At 51.5% G+C, this 17,874-nt stretch overlaps 1 protein-coding gene and 1 long non-coding RNA gene across 4 annotated transcripts in view; one reads left to right on the forward strand and one right to left on the reverse strand.

Annotated features, from left to right (window-relative positions):
* Nucleotides 1-15,060, forward strand: part of GABBR2 (gamma-aminobutyric acid type B receptor subunit 2) — a 331,389-nt gene extending 316,329 nt beyond the window's left edge. For 2 of the 3 annotated variants that reach the window (XM_014859716.3, XM_070519133.1), the window contains exons 15-19: nt 652-876; nt 2,892-3,074; nt 5,630-5,759; nt 9,198-9,315; nt 12,462-15,060. In XM_014859716.3, the coding sequence (XP_014715202.3) occupies nt 652-876; nt 2,892-3,074; nt 5,630-5,759; nt 9,198-9,315; nt 12,462-12,627 (822 nt within the window). In that variant the 3' untranslated portion in view covers nt 12,628-15,060. The remainder of the gene's footprint in view (nt 1-651; nt 877-2,891; nt 3,075-5,629; nt 5,760-9,197; nt 9,316-12,461) is intronic. The other variant, XR_006533299.2, reaches the window with a different exon arrangement.
* On the reverse strand, nt 5,770-12,454 carry LOC123289374 (uncharacterized). The gene is made up of 5 exons (XR_006533302.2): nt 11,530-12,454; nt 11,278-11,373; nt 10,038-11,027; nt 9,324-9,458; nt 5,770-9,119 (listed from the first exon to the last, which is right to left on the reverse strand). It is a non-coding gene; the product is annotated as an uncharacterized lncRNA (long non-coding RNA).
* Nucleotides 15,061-17,874: the final 2,814 nt, after the last annotated feature.

Below are 17,874 nucleotides of genomic sequence, written 5' to 3' on the forward strand. Positions count from 1 at the left end.
AAGTTTGCACGTTCTGCTTTGGCGGCCCAGGGTTTGCCAGTTCGGATCCCATGTGCAGACCTATGCACCGCTTGGCAAGCCATGCTGTGGCAGGTGTCCTACATATAAAGTAGAGGGAGATGGGCACAGATGTTAGCTCAGGGCAAGTCTTCCTCAGCAAAAAGAGGAGGATTGGCAGCAGATGTTAGCTCAGGGCTAACCTTCCTTAAAAAAAAACAAACAAGACTGAACTAAACTTCTAGAGACACAGTCCACTTTTGCCACCATATTGCTGTGTGGCCTTGGGCAAGCCTCTTCCTCCTCTCTGGGCCTCAGTGTTCACTATAGACTGAGGGAGGTGGTCGAGATCATGCCTGAAGTTTCTGCCCACTAGGACCTCCTGTGGGTCTGTGCATGAACCAGTGGTGGGGGTGAAGGAGAATGCGGCAGCTGTTACACTTCCTGTCTGCATTTCCTTAGCAAGACTCAACCCAAGGTCACAAGTGTGGACAGACGGTGGCATCCAGAAGGCCTGGCCACAGCAAAGCCCCAGCCTTCCTCCTGCTGGCTGCCGCTTCCTCAGTTACCTTGAGTTCAGCAGCTTTGCAGAGCAGCGAGCATGTGTGCCACCACTCGACAGTGACCATGTCCCCTTTCTGTTCACCGTTTCAGTTGTTCGGTTGTTTCTTAGCTTGGGAGACGCGCAACGTCAGCATCCCCGCACTCAACGACAGCAAGTACATCGGGATGAGCGTCTACAACGTGGGCATCATGTGCATCATCGGGGCCGCCGTCTCCTTCCTGACACGGGACCAGCCCAACGTGCAGTTCTGCATCGTGGCCCTGGTCATCATCTTCTGCAGCACCATCACCCTCTGCCTGGTGTTTGTGCCAAAGGTACGGGCAGCGGCTGGCCCGCCCTCGCCACCGGCGCCCTCACGGGGGTAGCTGGCTCTCCTCCACTTTCTGAAACTTTACGTGTTCTTTTTTTATGATGAACACAATTCACATCACAGAAAGTTTGGGAAATGCAGAAAAGTAAAAACCAGATGTTTCAGAAATCTCATAGTCCCACCACCCAAAAATAATCAGTTAATGTTTTATTTCAGTTGTTTTACTAAAAACTAATTTTTTTTATTTCCTTCCAGTCTTTTTTTACCGGTTAGGCAGCGATGGTTTTTCAGCCAGAGCTGTAATTATAGCACACACACGTCACCGTCTGCCTTTTCACTTAACTTTTTGCCCTTTGTATGTTCCCACATTCATACCATCGTTGAGGGAGGATGTTCCATAATTTGCTTGTCCACTTGATCCCCTATTGGTGAGCATTACAGTTGTTTCCAGATTTTTTATATTATAAATGAAGTTTTTTCTATATAACATTTTCCTTGTTTCCAATTATTCCCTTAAGATAGAGTCACCGAAGTAGTATTAGTGGGTCAAAAGGAATAACCATTTTTAACAGCCACTTAACGTTTTCCATTTATCCGAAGGGCTGACCTTCAGGACCACCCTGATAGGTATTTTTCTAACATTATCCTACCCAGCAGGGAGCAGGGGAACCAGAGACCTTGACCTCTTAGGAACCCCCTGCAGTAGGCTGGTCTGTGTGGAGGGAAGCCTGACCTCTGGGGGTCTCAGCACTAAAGGAAGAGCAGGAAACAGAGAGAGCTGGGAAGGAGTTACTGGCCCAAGTGGGGAGTGTCTGCCTTGAAGAAGGGGGAGAGGAGAGATCGCTCCGGGCCCATTGTCCCGTAAGCAGGCTGTCCATGGCACCTGCGTCCTCCTGGGCACTCGGTCAGTCCCCAGGCAGTGTCCGCTCTGCCCTGGGATACCTCGGGCATCTTCTCCTTCCTCCTCTAGCTGTCCACACCTGCCCGGGCCCAGGCCAATGCCAGACTCCTCTGCCTGCGCTCTGATGTTCTCCAATCTGTAAAAGATGCCAGCTGACTCTTAAGCCCAGCTCTGATGGTGTCACTGTGCTCTGTCACCTCAGTAGCTCCACACTGCCCTCCTGGCTCCAGGATCAAGTCCCCAACACTGGGCTGGCTTTCAGGACCCTTGGGTCTCCTCCAGTCTCCCCAGAGAGCCCTGTCCACCGTCCATACTGCCCTCCTCCGTAAGCACCCTGAGCCCCAGGCCTCCCTGCGTTTGTCTGTGCCCTTTCTTCCCCCGGCATGCCCCCACCCTCACCGTCCTCCCAGACCCTCCAGAAAGCCTAGCCCATGGCCCCGTCAGGGGTACTCTGGCCTGGTGAGCGTCTGAGTCCTGCCCTCCCTCCGCCCCCACTCTGAACCATGAAGTCCTGGTGGGCAGGGGCCATGGCTCCCGCAGCCCCTGCTCTCCAGTCATGAGCCCAGAGCCTGCCCAGAACCAGAGATGCTTCTTGAACAAATGAGTAAGATCAGGGTCAAGTGACAACATTTTCTTTCATATAAAAATGCCTTTGTCAGTGACAGAGCTGGTCGCCAGTCTGCCCCTAAACTCACCAGTGGTCCTCACAAGAAAAAGCCTTCATCTTTGTCCACCCAATTGTCCTCACAGCTGTCACCTTCAGGGTGTGTCTTCCACTGAGCAAGATCTCAGGCAGAGTGACACTCGCTGGAGCCAGGCATGAGGGGCCCGGGTGGGCCTCGAAGCATGTTGGGGATGTGGGCAGAATCAGGGTCAGGAGACCAGACTGCTACTGACAAAGAAGGAAACTGAGACTCAGCGAGGGGCAGGAGCCCACCCAAGGTCACACAGAAGCGAGTGGCAGAGACAGGCCTGGGCCCAGAGCCCCGCACTCTGGGCCTGAGTCCTTCCTGGGGGCCCAGGTTGCCTCCAGTGCAGGACCTGCTGGGAGGGCCTGGAGGGGGGTTGGGAGGGAGGGCGCCAGGCTTCTCTTTTCAACCCCACCTTTGTCCTTTCAGCTCATCACTCTGAGAACAAACCCAGATGCAGCAACTCAGAACAGGCGATTCCAGTTCACTCAGAATCAGAAGAAAGAAGATTCTAAAACATCCACCTCGGTCACCAGCGTGAACCAAGCAAGCACATCCCGCCTGGAGGGCCTGCAGTCGGAGAACCATCGCCTGCGAATGAAGATCACAGAGGTACCTCCCACAGCACTGGTGGCCAGGGCCCCGTCCTCCCGTCTGAGTCCCTCTGCTGGGTGCAGGGACTCTCAGAGCTGCCCTCCCCCACATCTCCTCCACGTCAGCCCTGCGTCCCGGCCATGCAGGCCCACCTGCCGAGGTTACGGCTGCAGGGACCAGGAACAACGTGAACGAGAGAGGGACGGGTGTCAGAAATGACAGGAGTTACTGCCCACCTGGCCTGGCTCCTGGAGTCCAGCAATGCCCCGATGCAAGACATCCTCAGAACGAAAGGCGATCTTAGGGATGTGTGAGCTCCCAGACTCTGGTAGCTTCCTGAGTGTGGGCCCCTCTTTCCGTTTTTCACTCTCCCAACACAGCCCAGTAACCACCCACATCTATATGATGGAGTGCAAGTGAGGAGGAAGTGAAGAGAGGCTTTTCAGGAGGGGCTGTTTGCTGCAACAGACCTCACCTTCGTCCTGAACATCCGAAACTGGTTCAGGAATATTCCAGAGGCCATAACCAGATTGCTCTGTACCCAAGCCAGACCCTAAATTCTGGACTTTCTATACAAGAGAGGGGAAACCAAATTACCTTGCCCTCTCCAGCCCTCCCTTTGGGCCGGGATGTGGCCGTGCCCCTGGTCTGTGGGCTGTGTCTTTGATAGAGGACTTCTGATTCGGTGAGTGGGACAGCAAAGGAAGAAAGGAAAGTTTGTTGGTTAAGAGACTGGCTAAGTTGCTGTAACAAAGAGGCCCCAAAATAATGTGGCCCAAAGAAAACGTACGTTATTTCTCTTTCACGTAACGGTCCAGAGGAGAGAGGTCCAGGTTGGCGGGCAGTTCTGCTCCCCAAGGTCATCGCTAGATGAGGTTCCCTCCCGCTTGTTGTCTGCCACTCCACAAGGTGTTTCACTCACCAGGACAGTTCAAGCTCGGTGGAAGGCACGTCCCATTCTCAGTCTCAGGAGGGGAAGAGAGAGGAAGTCCACGCAAGGGATTGATTGCCTTTTAAGCAAATGATACAGAATTGCACACATTTTGGTTCTACTCCAGTTACATTGGCAAGAACTTACACAATCCCACTAAGCCACAGGGAGGCTGGGAAATGTGTGTCTCGCTGGACAGTCAGGGAAGGCGTGTGACGTGGGATTGCCTGATTAGATACGGGGCACCCAGTTAAATTTGAATTTCAGACAACCAATCGTATTTTTAGTATGGGTAAGTCTCATTCAATATTTGGGATATATTTATACTGAAACATGATTCGTTGTTATCTGAAATTCAAATGTGCCTAGACGTTCTGTATTTTTATTTGCTTGATCTGGCAGCCTTTTGCGGGCTCACAGTCATCTGCCACGAAGATGCACCGCACAGTTGTCTGTGCCCCTAAAGCCAATGCTGCAGGAAGGCACAGCCCTGCCTTTCCCCTGGAGCAGAGTTTCCGTTCCTCAGAGCCCGTTGCCGATTCTGTCTTAGTATGAGACCTCTCTGTGACGAGAGCTACCACACCCCTGTGCTGTGACATTTGACGTCAGCTTGCACACTCCAGCGATGAAGGGTTCACTTACTTTAGGGAGCTTGAAACCCAAGCCACTGTCAAAACCCCTAAAATGTTGGGCTGTTTTTCCTGGAATTGAGTCACAATCTGGCTTCCTTTGATCCTAGCCATGCTGTTTGAGTCACACGGAAAAGGGTATCTCCTCCTCCACGTGAAAACTTATTAAACAATTTAATGGCTGTGCTCTTGACATCGGAACAGCACTTTACAGTTTGTGAATTCCCCTCCCTTATACTGTAGCAGGATGCCCACTACCCTCCCCAACCACTTCCCATCCCCCAACACACACACATTCCCCAGACTTCTCTGGGGTTGAAGTGCCCCAGGGCTAGCACCTGATTTTTATGTAACCTGGGGGCCCTGGGCTCCATCCTGATTATCCCCTCCAGAGAAGCCCATGCTGGGACCATGTGGGGCTCAGAGCTGGCCTGCAGACCCACCCTCCCTCTAGACCCTCCTGCCAGGTCTCGATAATAATTATGGTAGTGATATTGTGGCAACAGGTTCCCCTTGGGTGTCCGGCACTGGGCTAAACTTTCCCTGTGTTGTCTCATTTAATCTCTACAACCACCCCGTGAGGCAGGGACTGTTGTTACACGGTGCTACAGACGAAGGAGCTGAGACTCAGTTCCCAGCGCGCAGCCAGGAAGGGGCAGCCCTGGGTTTGCCCCAGGCCTGTCCAGCCTCACAGCCTGCGCTCTGACCCTCTCCCACCCTGTCTCTCTGGGCTTGCTGGGCTGCTCCCTCAAGGCTCCAGCCTGCTCTGAACACATCACTGCAAAGCCCCGGGCCCTCTCATCATGGCTTCTCCTGGAACAGGAGCCGCAGGGCCCTCTGTGTCTCTTTCCAACGTGCAGCAGCCCCTCTGGCTCTCGGTGCCCTCCCAAAGCCAGGCTGAGGCCCCGCCCTGTGACCTAGGAGCCGCTGCCCGGCTCTCAGGGCCTGGTGGCCAGGACAGGGGCAGGGGCTGGGCTGGGGGCTGTGACTCAGCTGGAGCCTTTGTCTTCTAGCTGGATAAAGACTTGGAAGAGGTCACCATGCAGCTGCAGGACACACCAGAGAAGACCACCTACATTAAACAGAACCACTACCAAGAGCTCAACGACATCCTCAGCCTAGGGAACTTCACCGAGAGCACAGGTAGGAGGAGGTGGGGCCTGGGACGGGGGACCTGGATACCAGACACCAGCCGTCCATCTTCCATTTTACAGATGAAGAAGCTGGGGCTCAGAGACGGGGCGGGGCTGGTCTGAAGTCACCAAGCAGAACGGGAGCATCTAGAACCCACGTCTCTGACCGCAGTTCAGTGTCCATTTGGTGCCTAGAGCTGGGACTTCTGTTTCTGGGTCCCCTGGGTTCCAGTCGCACTGGTAGACAGTGCGCCAGCATTTCCAGGGTTGTTCTTAGGGTGTGGTTTACCTGTGCTTCTCTCAACAACATTGCACAGTTTCTAATGCACCTCGTCCGTGTACAGGAAAGGAATGGTCAGTAAGATATGACGTGACACTCGGTCTTCCCAGCCCCTGGGAAATGCAGGCCAAAACAACACAAACCATCTTTTGCCTACATTTCAGCAAAATTTTGAAAGACCCAGAGTTGGTAAGACTGTGTAGAAATGGGCATTCTCCTGCGGTGTTTCGGAAGTCGGTCTGGCACTCTCCAAATGGCAGATGTTAAATCCCTTGACCTGGCACTTCCACTCACAGGAACCTGCCCCTGGACATACTCCCACCCGGGCAAAGACGTAGACACACACATGCCCTTCACAACACTACACGTGGGCGAGAAAAACTGGAAGTAACGTAAACGCTCATCATTTGGGATGGTTTCATTAATCATGACACAACCAAACAAGGCAGGCAATACATTACAAAGTGAAGTGGATCTATTTGTGCAGCTATGGCCAGACCTCCAAGTGAGAAAAACAAGATGAAGACCAGCATTATGAGACATATAAATGTGTGTGTGTGTGTGTGTGTGTGTGTGTCTGTGAGTGCATTTTTTTAAACGATTTGGAAGAAGAAACATCAAATTGTTAACAGTCTCCACATGTGTGGAAGGGACCAGTATGTGCAGAGGGTGGTTCTTTTACATTTCGTTTTATGCTTCTCTCAATTGCTTGCATTTTATCATTAGCATATATTCATTAATTTGTTATAAAATTATTTTTAAGTCAATGAAAAATAGTTTCTTTTATTCTTATTATATAAGTAATAAGTATTCTTATTATAAAAGCAATATTATAAACTTAAAGATATTGATTGTAAAAAAATATTTAAATTGAGATAAGTAATAAGGAAATTGAAAGACTAAAAATTATTTCTAGTAATTTTAGTACCTGGTAAAGGTGGGCATTTCAAACTATTGGGGGGAATGAATTATTCAACAAATTTCATTGGGATAAATGGGTAGCCATCTGGAAAAGAATAAAGTTAGATCCTTACCTCACACGTAACACAAAAATAAATTCCAGATGGATAAAAGATTTAAATATAAAAAGTGAAACCATGAAAGTACTAGAAGACAGTGTAGAATTTATTTTATAATCTCAGAGTGGGAGAAGCCTTTTTCAGTTTGATGCAAAACACAGAAACCACAGAAGAAAATACTGATAACTGGAACTACAAAAGAAAAATTTTTAACGAATTATTTAACAGTCCAAAAATCAAACAACAAAGTAAGCCAAAAAATATTGTAACTCAGGTAACAAGCTTATTCCCTTATATATAAGGATGATTATATGTAGTTATATACTAAGTATATATAATGATGTGCAAATTAATAAGAAAAAGACCCACCACCCAAAAGAAAAATGGGCAAAAGAGAGTTCTCATAAAAGGAGATACAAGTGGTTCTCAGGCTTAAGAAAAGATGCTCAGTCTTGCTCCTTCGTGAAGGAATGTAAATTAGATCTGCAGTGAGACGCCATTTTCACCTGTAAGACTGGCAAAGATTGGAGATTAAAAAGTTGCCGAGCGTTTGAGGAAATGGGCGTTCTCAAACACTGCCGGTTGACATAGAAATTGTTCTGACCCAGCGGTCCCACTTTGGGAGTTACTCCTAAGGATGCGCAGTTGACTCTTGTTGTCCGTGGTCGTTTTGCTTTATAAAGGCGCTGTGACCGTGGGCTCGTGCACCCTGACCCATGGCTCCCAGCGCAGAGACAGGGTGAGGTTCCCACTGGCCTCTCGCAGGTCGACATTTTTGTCAGCTGATCAATACATAACTTTGTTTTCTGTGCATTTCTGTTTGAAGACACCTTATTTAATATAGCTTGTTGATTTGTTAATGTCAAGCTCGCTGCCAGCAGCAGTATACCTCATGCCTGAGCAAAGCTCGTCTCACACACGTATTTTCTCCGTCAGGCACATCACAGCGTAGGAACACTGGACAGCGCTTCGGCACGACAGTGGGGCCATTTTAAACAGCAAAATCACCAACACAAGGCCCAAAAATGTGAAAAACATGGCACCTAATAGACCACAAAAAGGATACTTATTTACAGTAGGAGCTGAAACAAGAAGGCAGAGCCTTGTTCTGCCTCAGCTGGGCATGTGCACGTAGTGTGACTCAAATTTTTCAGTGCTCCAGGTGTGTTAGCAAATGACCATGAAAGCATTGCGAGTGTTGATTTTGGGGTTGCAAATAAATTTTAGCAAGCAGGCGAGTTCACAGATACAGAATTCGTGAATAAGGAGAAGTGACTGTAGTCATGTGGGGACAAAATGGCATACCTGTAAGGTCGCCCCATGGAGCAAAAAAAAACAGCAAAAAGACCCCAGTGCTCCTCTCCAAGCCAAAGGAATCCAGCTCCCTCAGGTGGGGCCAGGTTTTCATATTTTGTGTTTCTTTGAACCTCCCAGGTGGGTCTGAAGCGCAGGGAGGGCTGGGGGTGCCTGCATCCTCCGGGCCCGTGGCCGCGAGGGGCTCCCTCGAAGGGTGGCCCCCACATGTGGATCATGGTGTCACTAATCTGTTATTACTGGACAGATTCGAGTTAGTCCAACTTTTTGGAATTGTAAACCACGCTGATTTGAACATTCTGTACATGTCTTCACACACGTCCTTAATTATTTCCTTAGGGTAATTGCCAGAAGTGGAAATTCTCAGTAAAAGATAGGCACTTTCCATAGTGTTCAGTGCTTACTGACAGTGCCCCCCAGAAAGATTATGCCAATTTATACTCCCACCAGCAGTTTACTGTTACTATTCTTTTCAATTCTTGAAATCTTATGGAAAATATATCTTGGAAGATTCTTTTCTTTGTCATTACATCCTTATGCACCAGTGAAAAGGGCCTTCAGATTCGAACCTCTCATTTCAAAGTTCTGTCGCCTGCATTGATTTCCCCTCTTTTTTCTTGGAGGTAACAGGGCATGGCGTGCACACCCCGGCACACCCCTTCCATCCCGGGCCAGGCTTCCCAGCTCCTGGTCTGGGTTCCGGGAGAACACCCAGGGGGCATGGGCTCTTTTGCATTCTCTCTTCTTGAGCAGCATCCTAAAAAAAAGATTACATTGTTGATTTTTAAAAATTAAGTTAACACAATGCTTTGTGATGTTGTTGTTTTGTGTTCAGATGGGGGAAAGGCCATTTTAAAAAATCACCTCGACCAAAATCCCCAGCTACAGTGGAACACGACAGAGCCCTCTCGAACATGCAAAGAGCCTATAGAAGATATAAACTCCCCAGAACAGTAAGTACCTTCTCCTGGAGAGCTGTTCCCCAAGAGGATGTTACTCGTGTACAGCACTTTACAGTTTGCACCGTGTCTTCACGTGCACTGTGTATTTGAACTCCACCGCAATCTCATGATGCAGGTCAGCTTACGATGCTCACCTTACACATGAGAAAACTAGTATTCAGAAGGGCAGGTGACTTGTCAAAGCGTACCTGTTGCTAAGTGCGGGGATGGGATTCGAGCTCGGGTCTGTCCAATATCAGATCCCACGTTCTCCACTGTGGCACGTGCCTTTGTTATGTGTGAAGTTCAGCCTTGCTAAGTGCATTTGTTTAACACTGACTTACAGAGACCTGCTGTGCATCGGACCGCAGCAGTGAAGGAAACAGACAAAAAGCCCTCCCTTCGTGGAGTTTACATTCTGCCTGGTGACATGATAACCTAATTAAAAAGAGCCAAACCTAGCATGTTAAATGCTAGGTGCTTTGGAGGAAAAGGAAGCAGGGAAAGGGGTTAGGGGGTGTGATGTTAAGGACGGAGGTCAGAGAAGACTCCATGGGAAGGCCACATCTAAGCAGAGACCCGGGCACCTCAGCTAGCTTTGTTCCCACTGGTGACTTTTAGTTCTTCCCAGCTTACAGCGGATTGGAAGCAGAGATTAGAAAAGTCAGCTCTGAAACTTGGCCCCCGGGAAGTGACAACAAGCCACGAGGAACCAGCAAAAACAGCCAACTCACCAGGTGCAGGGTCACTGGGGGCCAGTTAGTGCTAGAGCTGATAGCCCCTCCCCCAGGTCTGCTGCAAGGCCCGGCCAGCTCGCCGGCAGACAGCCCAGAGCAGTTTCTGCAGGTGACGTGGCATTCGCCATCAGTCCCCTGCACTAGAGTGTGAGCACTGAGGGTGCAGCCTTCGTAGTCCCCCGGCCTGAACGCAGCTTCCAGCACTGAGCAGGTCCTGGGCGAGTGTCTGCTGAGTGAACGAAGAGGTGAGCTGCGTCCCACTGGAGGGCGGAGTGCCGCGGCTCTGACAGTGGGGACAGAGGCCCACCTGGCCTAGGCACACGGCCCCGTGGGGGCTCAGACAGAGCACCCTTCTCCCAGTCAGAGTTTATCCTTCAGCTCCCCTTTTCCTGGACTCTTTACTGACACCATCTTGCTTTAGGGAATAGATCATAGCTGACATTACACAAGTTCAGTCTTAATTTCAAAGTGAGATCTCCAACACTCTCATCTCATGATTGCCTGTGAAGTGTCTCTCGGGAGAAGCCTTCTGGCCGATAGGTCCTTAGGGAGTGAGGGCAGCCCTGCATCCGTCTCCCTCTAGTGGAGGAAAGACTTTCCTTCTAGGTTCTGTAGCTGGTCTAGCAATTAAATTGACATAAAACAGATTAACAGGAGAAAAACAAACAATTTCATACCCACATGTGTACATCTAGGAACCCCACAAAGATGTGGGACTCAAAGAGGTGACCAGAGCAGGAAGCGTTGTATCTTTTAGACAAAGAAACAGTAAATTCGGGAAGAATTCACGAGACAAAGGGGTTTGGGCTGGGGTTCGTAAAATGGTAAAGAAGTAACCACTTACGGTTTGTTTACACAGCCTTTCTGGCAGGAATTCCCGTCCCTGCTCACGGAGGCCTTCTACCCTCCTGGGAGATTCACCTCCTGCTTTCAGGGGGTCAGGGGAGGGTCAGAGTGTTCTTCCTGCTCCGGCTGTTTCTCAAAAACCTTTAATTCAAAATAATCAATATGCCAAAGTGGCCTTTTCTGGGGTGACATGTTCTGGACCCTACACCATCCATCTCAGAACCCCCTCAATGCGCTGCATACACCCCGGGGCACACCTCTTGGGCTGAGGCAGCCCATGAGAGGTCACTGCCTCCCCGGCTAGCGCTGTGGTTGAACAGAAGCGGGGGGGGGGGCCCACCTGACCCAGTTCTGGTGTTGTTTCCATGAGCAAGTGCCATGAACTCTGTACCTTTCCCTCGTCTGCATGATGGGAATAGCAACACTTCTTTTGCCTCCTGGATTTTTGTGAAGATCTGGGTTTTTCTCCCACCTGAGTGGCCAGGCCCTGGGGACACAGGAGGCCTAAGATACAGGGAATGCAGCTTCCCAGAGGCAGTGGAGAGCTGCACAGATGCAACCAAGCAGAGCAGAGGAGCAGTAGCCTGGGCGCATTCCCCCCCCCCCCCAGCCTTCTCAATGTTAATTAAGGTGACTTACTGACCTGCAGAGGTGAAGATGATGAGAAGGGAGTTGGAAGGCAGCTCCCTGTGCAGTCTGCTCCTCCGTCAGTCCTGCAGACCCACCCCTGGCGTGGCTCTGCCTCTAGATCCTTCTGGCTGGTTTCTGGGAGTTTACCAAGGGCTCTGGGGGCTTGGAGGAGGGGTGTTAGCACGAAGAAGATGACATTTAAACTGGATCTTGAAGGGAAAGCAGTCCCTCGGATGGGGAAGTAGAGAAAGAGTATTCCAGGTGAAGGAAATGGTGTGTGCAAAGGCGTGGAAGGGTGCCCAGAGCAGTGTTTGAGCGGAAACGAGCCTCGGGAGGGGAGGGATGCGGGGAGAGGGGTAGAAGACCTGCCTGGAGAATTTGGTGAGAGTCAGACCTCAGGGAGCCCTGACTGTCCCGTCCCAGTGTTGGAGAGAGAACGCCAGTCACCAGAGAAGCCAGGGGACCAGGAAGGAAGCTACTGGAGTTGGCCCAGCAGGAAGGGCTGAGGTCCTAGGCAAGGAGGGGGCAGAGGAGCCACTGAGGAAGGACAGAGTGGCTGAGAAGCCTTTCAGGGATGGAGCCCAGAGCCGAGTCCATTTAGGGGCTTACAAGGGTAGGAAATGAGGACTGTGTGTTTGCAGCAAAGCCCTGTTAGAAGGACAAAGCTTTGTTCTTAGGAATCACCAGAAGCTCGAGAAGACTGCATCCTCCTTGGTTATTGGTCTCTCCCTGGTTATCCCCAGGGCAGTAGTTGGCTCCTGTAGGCCTGCATTAAATACCTGCGAGATGGGTGAGTGTTTAGACCATAGGATGGACAGATCTTGGATTGAGAGAAAACTCTGCTCCTCCCATCAGCTTCTTAGCCAAAGCGAGTCCAAGGAACTTTCTGGTGAGCGGCCAGATAGCCTTCACTAACACTCGTCTCTCTCTCTCTCCCTGCCACAGCATTCAGCGCCGGCTGTCCCTCCAGCTCCCCATCCTCCACCACGCCTACCTCCCGTCCATTGGAGGCGTGGACGCCAGCTGTGTCAGCCCCTGCGTCAGCCCCACCGCCAGCCCCCGCCACAGACACGTGCCACCCTCCTTCCGAGTTATGGTCTCAGGCCTGTAAGGGTGGGAGGCCTGGGGCTGGGGCCTCCCCCGTGACAGAACCACACGGAGCAGAGGCGTCTGCAACAGGGACACTGTGGGCTCTGGCTGCGGAGAAGCTGGGCGCCACGGCCGGCCCTGCGGGACTGCTCGGATGGCACGCAGGTGGACGGGCCGGGGCACTTGGCACCTGACCTCGCGCCTTATTGTGAAGTTTTTATTCTTTCACAAAGAAGAGGATGCAAATGACTTCTTCTTTAATGTCTGCAAAGAAGGAGGAGCTGGGATATTTGAAACTTTGCAAAAACAAAAAGAATCCTAGACAAGGAGAGGATCACTAGAACTCCAGCTAGAAGTCGTTGAGTGGCCCCGAGCAGCCTTGAGAAGAGGCGAGGGGCTTCTAGAGACACCGCCTCTGCCTCTGCACACCATCACTGGCTGTGGCCCCCCAGGCCAGCCCTTCTCCCCTCTGGGGAAGGAGGTGGGCAGCTGCCAGCCCAGCCAGTCCCGGCCTTTCTGGAACGGGGAGTCAGCAGGAAGGGCAGCCAGGCGCAGCTCTGGGGCCGGCGGCCAGGGCCCAAGGGCTGGGGTCCCAGAGCAGGCTGACTCGAACGCCTCTCAGTGGGAACTCTCTGATAAATGCCACACATTAACACAATAACACCCGTTCCGGGACCGTGGGGATTTAGGGCACGTCACTGCAGACACGCTCTGCAGCATTCACCGGAAGTCGGCCATGCACCCACCACGTTGGCCATGTCCTTGTGTTCGTATCAGGTGTTCCCAGTAATAAGGGGGACCACCCGAGCTCATCGTGGAGTGTCTGTTCCCAGCAAACACGATAAAGAAAGAGTGTGCACTTTAACCTCTCTCATCAGGGCCCAAGGGCTGGCGGGGTGGTTGGTTTTTTTCTCCACTGACTTTGTTTTTGACCAAAGTGAATTGGGGGCATTCTGCTGGAAGAGATCCCTGTAGTGTAGGGGAGAGAGTTGCTAGCTGAGGGCTTCCCTTGGCTTCCAGAAGGCGGTCTTCCATCCAGACACGCTGGTGAGCTCTGCCCTTGGGGGTCACGGGGGTGATCCGTCAGCACAGTGGTTCTCATCCATAAGATCACTCTTCCCTTTTAACTAAACCCCAAAGAGCACCGGCCTGGGAGTCAGACCTGGGTTCAAGGCCTCACTCCGCTGCTGACTCCCTCCGTGACCTTGGGTAAGTCACTAGTGTCTCTCTGAGCCTCAGTTTCCCCTCTCTAACAAATTGGGGTTGAAATAACACCTGTGCTGCCTACCTCACAGGGTCACTCTGAGGATCAGAACTTGATCTCGTCCAGGACAGCTTCACACCAAACAGTGAAGCGGCCCCGACCCGTGAGGTATCAGGATGACCATGACCTTCGGCCCTCCCGACAGCCAGGGGTGTGGCCCAGAGAAGCACCCAGCACAGCCCTCTGCCAGGATCAGCCGGCTGGAGAGAGGCTCCTGATGACTTTTGTGACATTCCTAGACAGGTTCATTCTTCGCTAAAGAAAGGCCTGAATGACAACGTCCGGGACGTCTGCACAACTGAGCAGTCGCTCACTCCCTAAAGAAACCTAACGGCAGCTTCCACAGGCAGGCAATAATCTCTTCCCAGAGCACTGGGGTCAGGAATGTACTGCTGTCACCACCCGGCTTTGACAAAAGGGCCCACGGGAGTCTTACCATCGCCAACATTTCAAACACCCTGTTTCACGTAGCATAGCTTCCCCTCCCCTCCCCCCAGAGAGGTTATGGAGGTACTGTAGCTTTTAGGAAAAAAAAAAAATGTTAACACATCACAGGTCAAGTTGAAGTCATTGTCTGTTTAGGCACTAAAAATCGGTGTTGTCACTCACTGTGTATTACCAGTATTTACTTGCTTTCTTGATTTCACCAAAACCAGATTTAATTTAAAGGACCACATTAATTTTTCAAAGGGAAAGAGATAATTCATTGTACATAATATACACACACACACACACACACACACACAAAATACTTGTAGAAATATTATTCCAGCATAGCAGGAAAAAAAACAAAGCATCGGACAGTCAGCGGTGCGTGTGCGTCCGTAACCCGTTGTGACTCCTGAGCGTGCAGCCCTTCTAGGTTAACCCGCGAAGTACATTCTCTGTCTTAATGATACTGTAGGTTCACCCGTTTTTTTAAATCTCCCCACAAATAACAAGACCCACAGAAGTGACTCTAGCTATTTAACGGTCCTGTTCTTTTATACGCAGCAAACACACCGTACATTTCCGAAGAGGCTTCAGCCTGAAGGCGCTTTCCAGTGATGTTAGTGCACAAACGCTTTAAATTAGACTGGAACTGCCAGAATCGAGTGTAAATGAGGACTTTCTCGTACCCTTCTTGCATGGTATCAATTTTTAATAAACTGTTGCAAATTTGTTTTTATGAATAAAAGGAAAAAAACTGTCTTTAATGGCTGCTTTTCCCAAAATGCAGGTCAGATCAGGCCATACTCCTCTGCTCGGAAACCGAGGGGACAGTCCTAGGGTCACCTGCTCTGCAGGATCCCTTCTGTCAGAAGCTGCCCTCCCCTGCCTTATGCAGACAGTAACAGAGCAGCCCCGTCCCCACGGGACCCCAGCTTCTGGCCGCAGGTGATGGATCCAAGGGTGGGAACCTGACCTGAGCTGGGCCAGGAAGTCCCTTCCCCAGGGTTCCTTCCTGTAGAGAATCACGAAAGTCAGCCACGAAAGAGAGAAATGAAGCCAACACGGAGAGGAACAGGGTCAAGAGATGGGTGCTGATGGTGTGTGAGTTCCTGGTCAGCTGCTCCTGAAGGCCAGCAGCACCCTGGTCCTTCCTGTGCCAGGATGCTCATGCCTCCCTCAGATTCTCAGTTCCCCCAATAAACCACCCTTTTTGCCTATGTTAGCTCAAGCGTGGTTCCCATCAGTCGCAACCAAAAGGTTCCTGAGTAATGTAGAAGCCTGACTGCCTCCCCAGCCCCGGCTCCCCCTCCAGCCATGACAGCCCATGAAGATTTGGCCCCATGCTCCTTTCCAGCCTCCTCACCCGCCTCCCCCTGGACCCCGTAAACTTCCTCCACCACACTGGGCCCTCAGCCTGCAGCTCCATCTCAGATCCTCCCCCTCCAAGGTCCCCCCTCCTGGACCCCAGACATGAAATCCTCTTGTCCTGTTTTCTATGCTGAGGACGCTGTTCCTCTCTCGGGACTGGGTGTGTGCTCAAGCTAGCCCCTCCTCCCCTGCTAGACCATGAGGTGCCTGAGGACGGGAGTCGCACCTGCTTCCTCAAGGTCCCACCCACCATCAGGCCTTCCTGTTGGCTCAGAACAGGCTTCTATGAGGCTTTTGCAGAATTGAACATTTTGGCCAAGGCGTGTCCATGTTGGTTGCTAGGTCTGGAAGACGGAGCAAGGGCAAGAGGGCCAAAACAGGGTGGGGAGGCCTGAGGCCATGTGACTGCGTGTGGAGTCTGAAACGGGGAGGACTGGACCCACAGGCTTCACTGGAAGGCTAGTCCCAGGCTGGAGTTTTAGGGTGCCTGGATCCCCAGTGGTGAGCCTGCTGAGGAGCAGGCCGCCTGAATCCTGGCTCTGAGAGAGCCCTACTCCGTGCCACCCTTCATACAGCCCCCTACAGGACGTAGGATGTTCAAGAATGGGAAACAGGGCCACCGAAAAGGAGGAACTTACCCAAGGTCACCCAGTGAGTCATGGCAGAGGCAGGAACAGTGTTACCAACCCAAATCTGTTTTTGCCTGCCGCCCAGAAAGCCAAACACCGAGACGACGAGATTGCAGCAGAGAGAGGGTTTACTCACAAGGCAGCCATGTGAGGAAGCGAGAGCATGAGCCTCAAATCCACTTCCCCGAAAATAGGGACTCGGGTGTTTATGGAATGCGGTCAAGGTGGTCTGAAATGTGGAGAGAGGTGATGGGAGGTGAGGAGAGGTAAGGTAACTGATGGTCTGCGCAAGCGTAGTCAGACTTCATGCCTCTCCACAGGACCCTAGCTCACAAAATGGCAGTGTTAGTATGATCTGAGGGTGGAGTTTTTAGCCTCTTGACGTCAAAAGGTCACCTATCAGACATCTGCATGGGCCCAGTTATCAGTTGGTTTGTCTCAACCAGCCTGGAGTGGACAAGGAGTTGTAATTCCTGAAGAACAGCTCCCACACCCATGACCATGGTGACCCAGGCTCCAGGGAGATGTTATCTGTAGGAGCCTAGTGGGAGTCAGAGAGCATATGGCCTAAACAGCACAGTTAGCAATGGGTGGGTTAAACAGCTAAAAGCTACCATCAGTAGTTGCAAAAGGGAAAACACTTTAGTTCCTAGCTACTTAATCATCAACGGCTAACTCTCTGCCCGTTTCAACAGGACCAGAGTCCTGACTGGTCTTCCTTCTCCACCTGACCTAGACTCACAGACATTAAGAGCTAAGCAGGACCTTACGGGTCATCTGGTTCAACCCCTCGTTTTACAGGTGGGGAAACTACGGCCCAGTGACAGGAGCCAAGGTCAAGCAGAAAGTCATGAGGGCAGCCAGGGAACCCAGATGTCCTGGTTTGGAGACCCCAGCTCCTTCCTCTCGAGTCCACTTCCTCACACTTGATCCAGAAACACGGGCCGAACAGACACGGCAGGGAGACCCCCACAACATCGAGGCGTTTCTCTGCAGCCTCAGGTTCCTGAGAAATCTCCATACTTCCTCACTACATGTGGAATCAACCGATGAAAACACGTGGTCTTTCCTCTTAGCACGTCTGAAGGGAAAACTGCCCAAGGGGTTGAAGAGAACGCTCACGACCATCATCGTGAGGTCCTTCGTGCCTCGTGTGGCCTTGAGGAGCCGGTGTCTGCTCCCCGAAGTCTACAGGAAAGGCCCGGAGCAGTGCTGCACTGCGTTCCTTCATGCAGGCTTCCCTCTGTCTTCTTTTGGTCATGACTGGCTCGTTTCTGAGGTAAAAATAAAATAAAGACCATTTCCCAGCCTCAAAGAGAGGCATCCTGGAGTTGCAGCCCTTCAAGAAAGCTCTGCCCAGAGGTCTCCCTACCCTGTGCCATGGAGACAACCCCGGGACCCGCTCTGAGGGAGGGTGAGAAGAGGCTTCTGGAAACAGTGAGCCTGGGGCACCAGCCAGAGGCCTCACCTTCCAGGCAGTTCCTCGTGCTCAGCAGTTCCCTCTCCACAAGGGTCCTCCTGGGATCTGGATCTAAAGGCTTAGAAGCCAGGGACAGGGAGAGGAGAGGGGGCTGGG

The sequence above is a fragment of the Equus asinus genome, chromosome 10 (genome assembly GCF_041296235.1).
Source record: "Equus asinus isolate D_3611 breed Donkey chromosome 10, EquAss-T2T_v2, whole genome shotgun sequence".
NCBI classification, from domain to species: domain Eukaryota; kingdom Metazoa; phylum Chordata; class Mammalia; order Perissodactyla; family Equidae; genus Equus; species Equus asinus.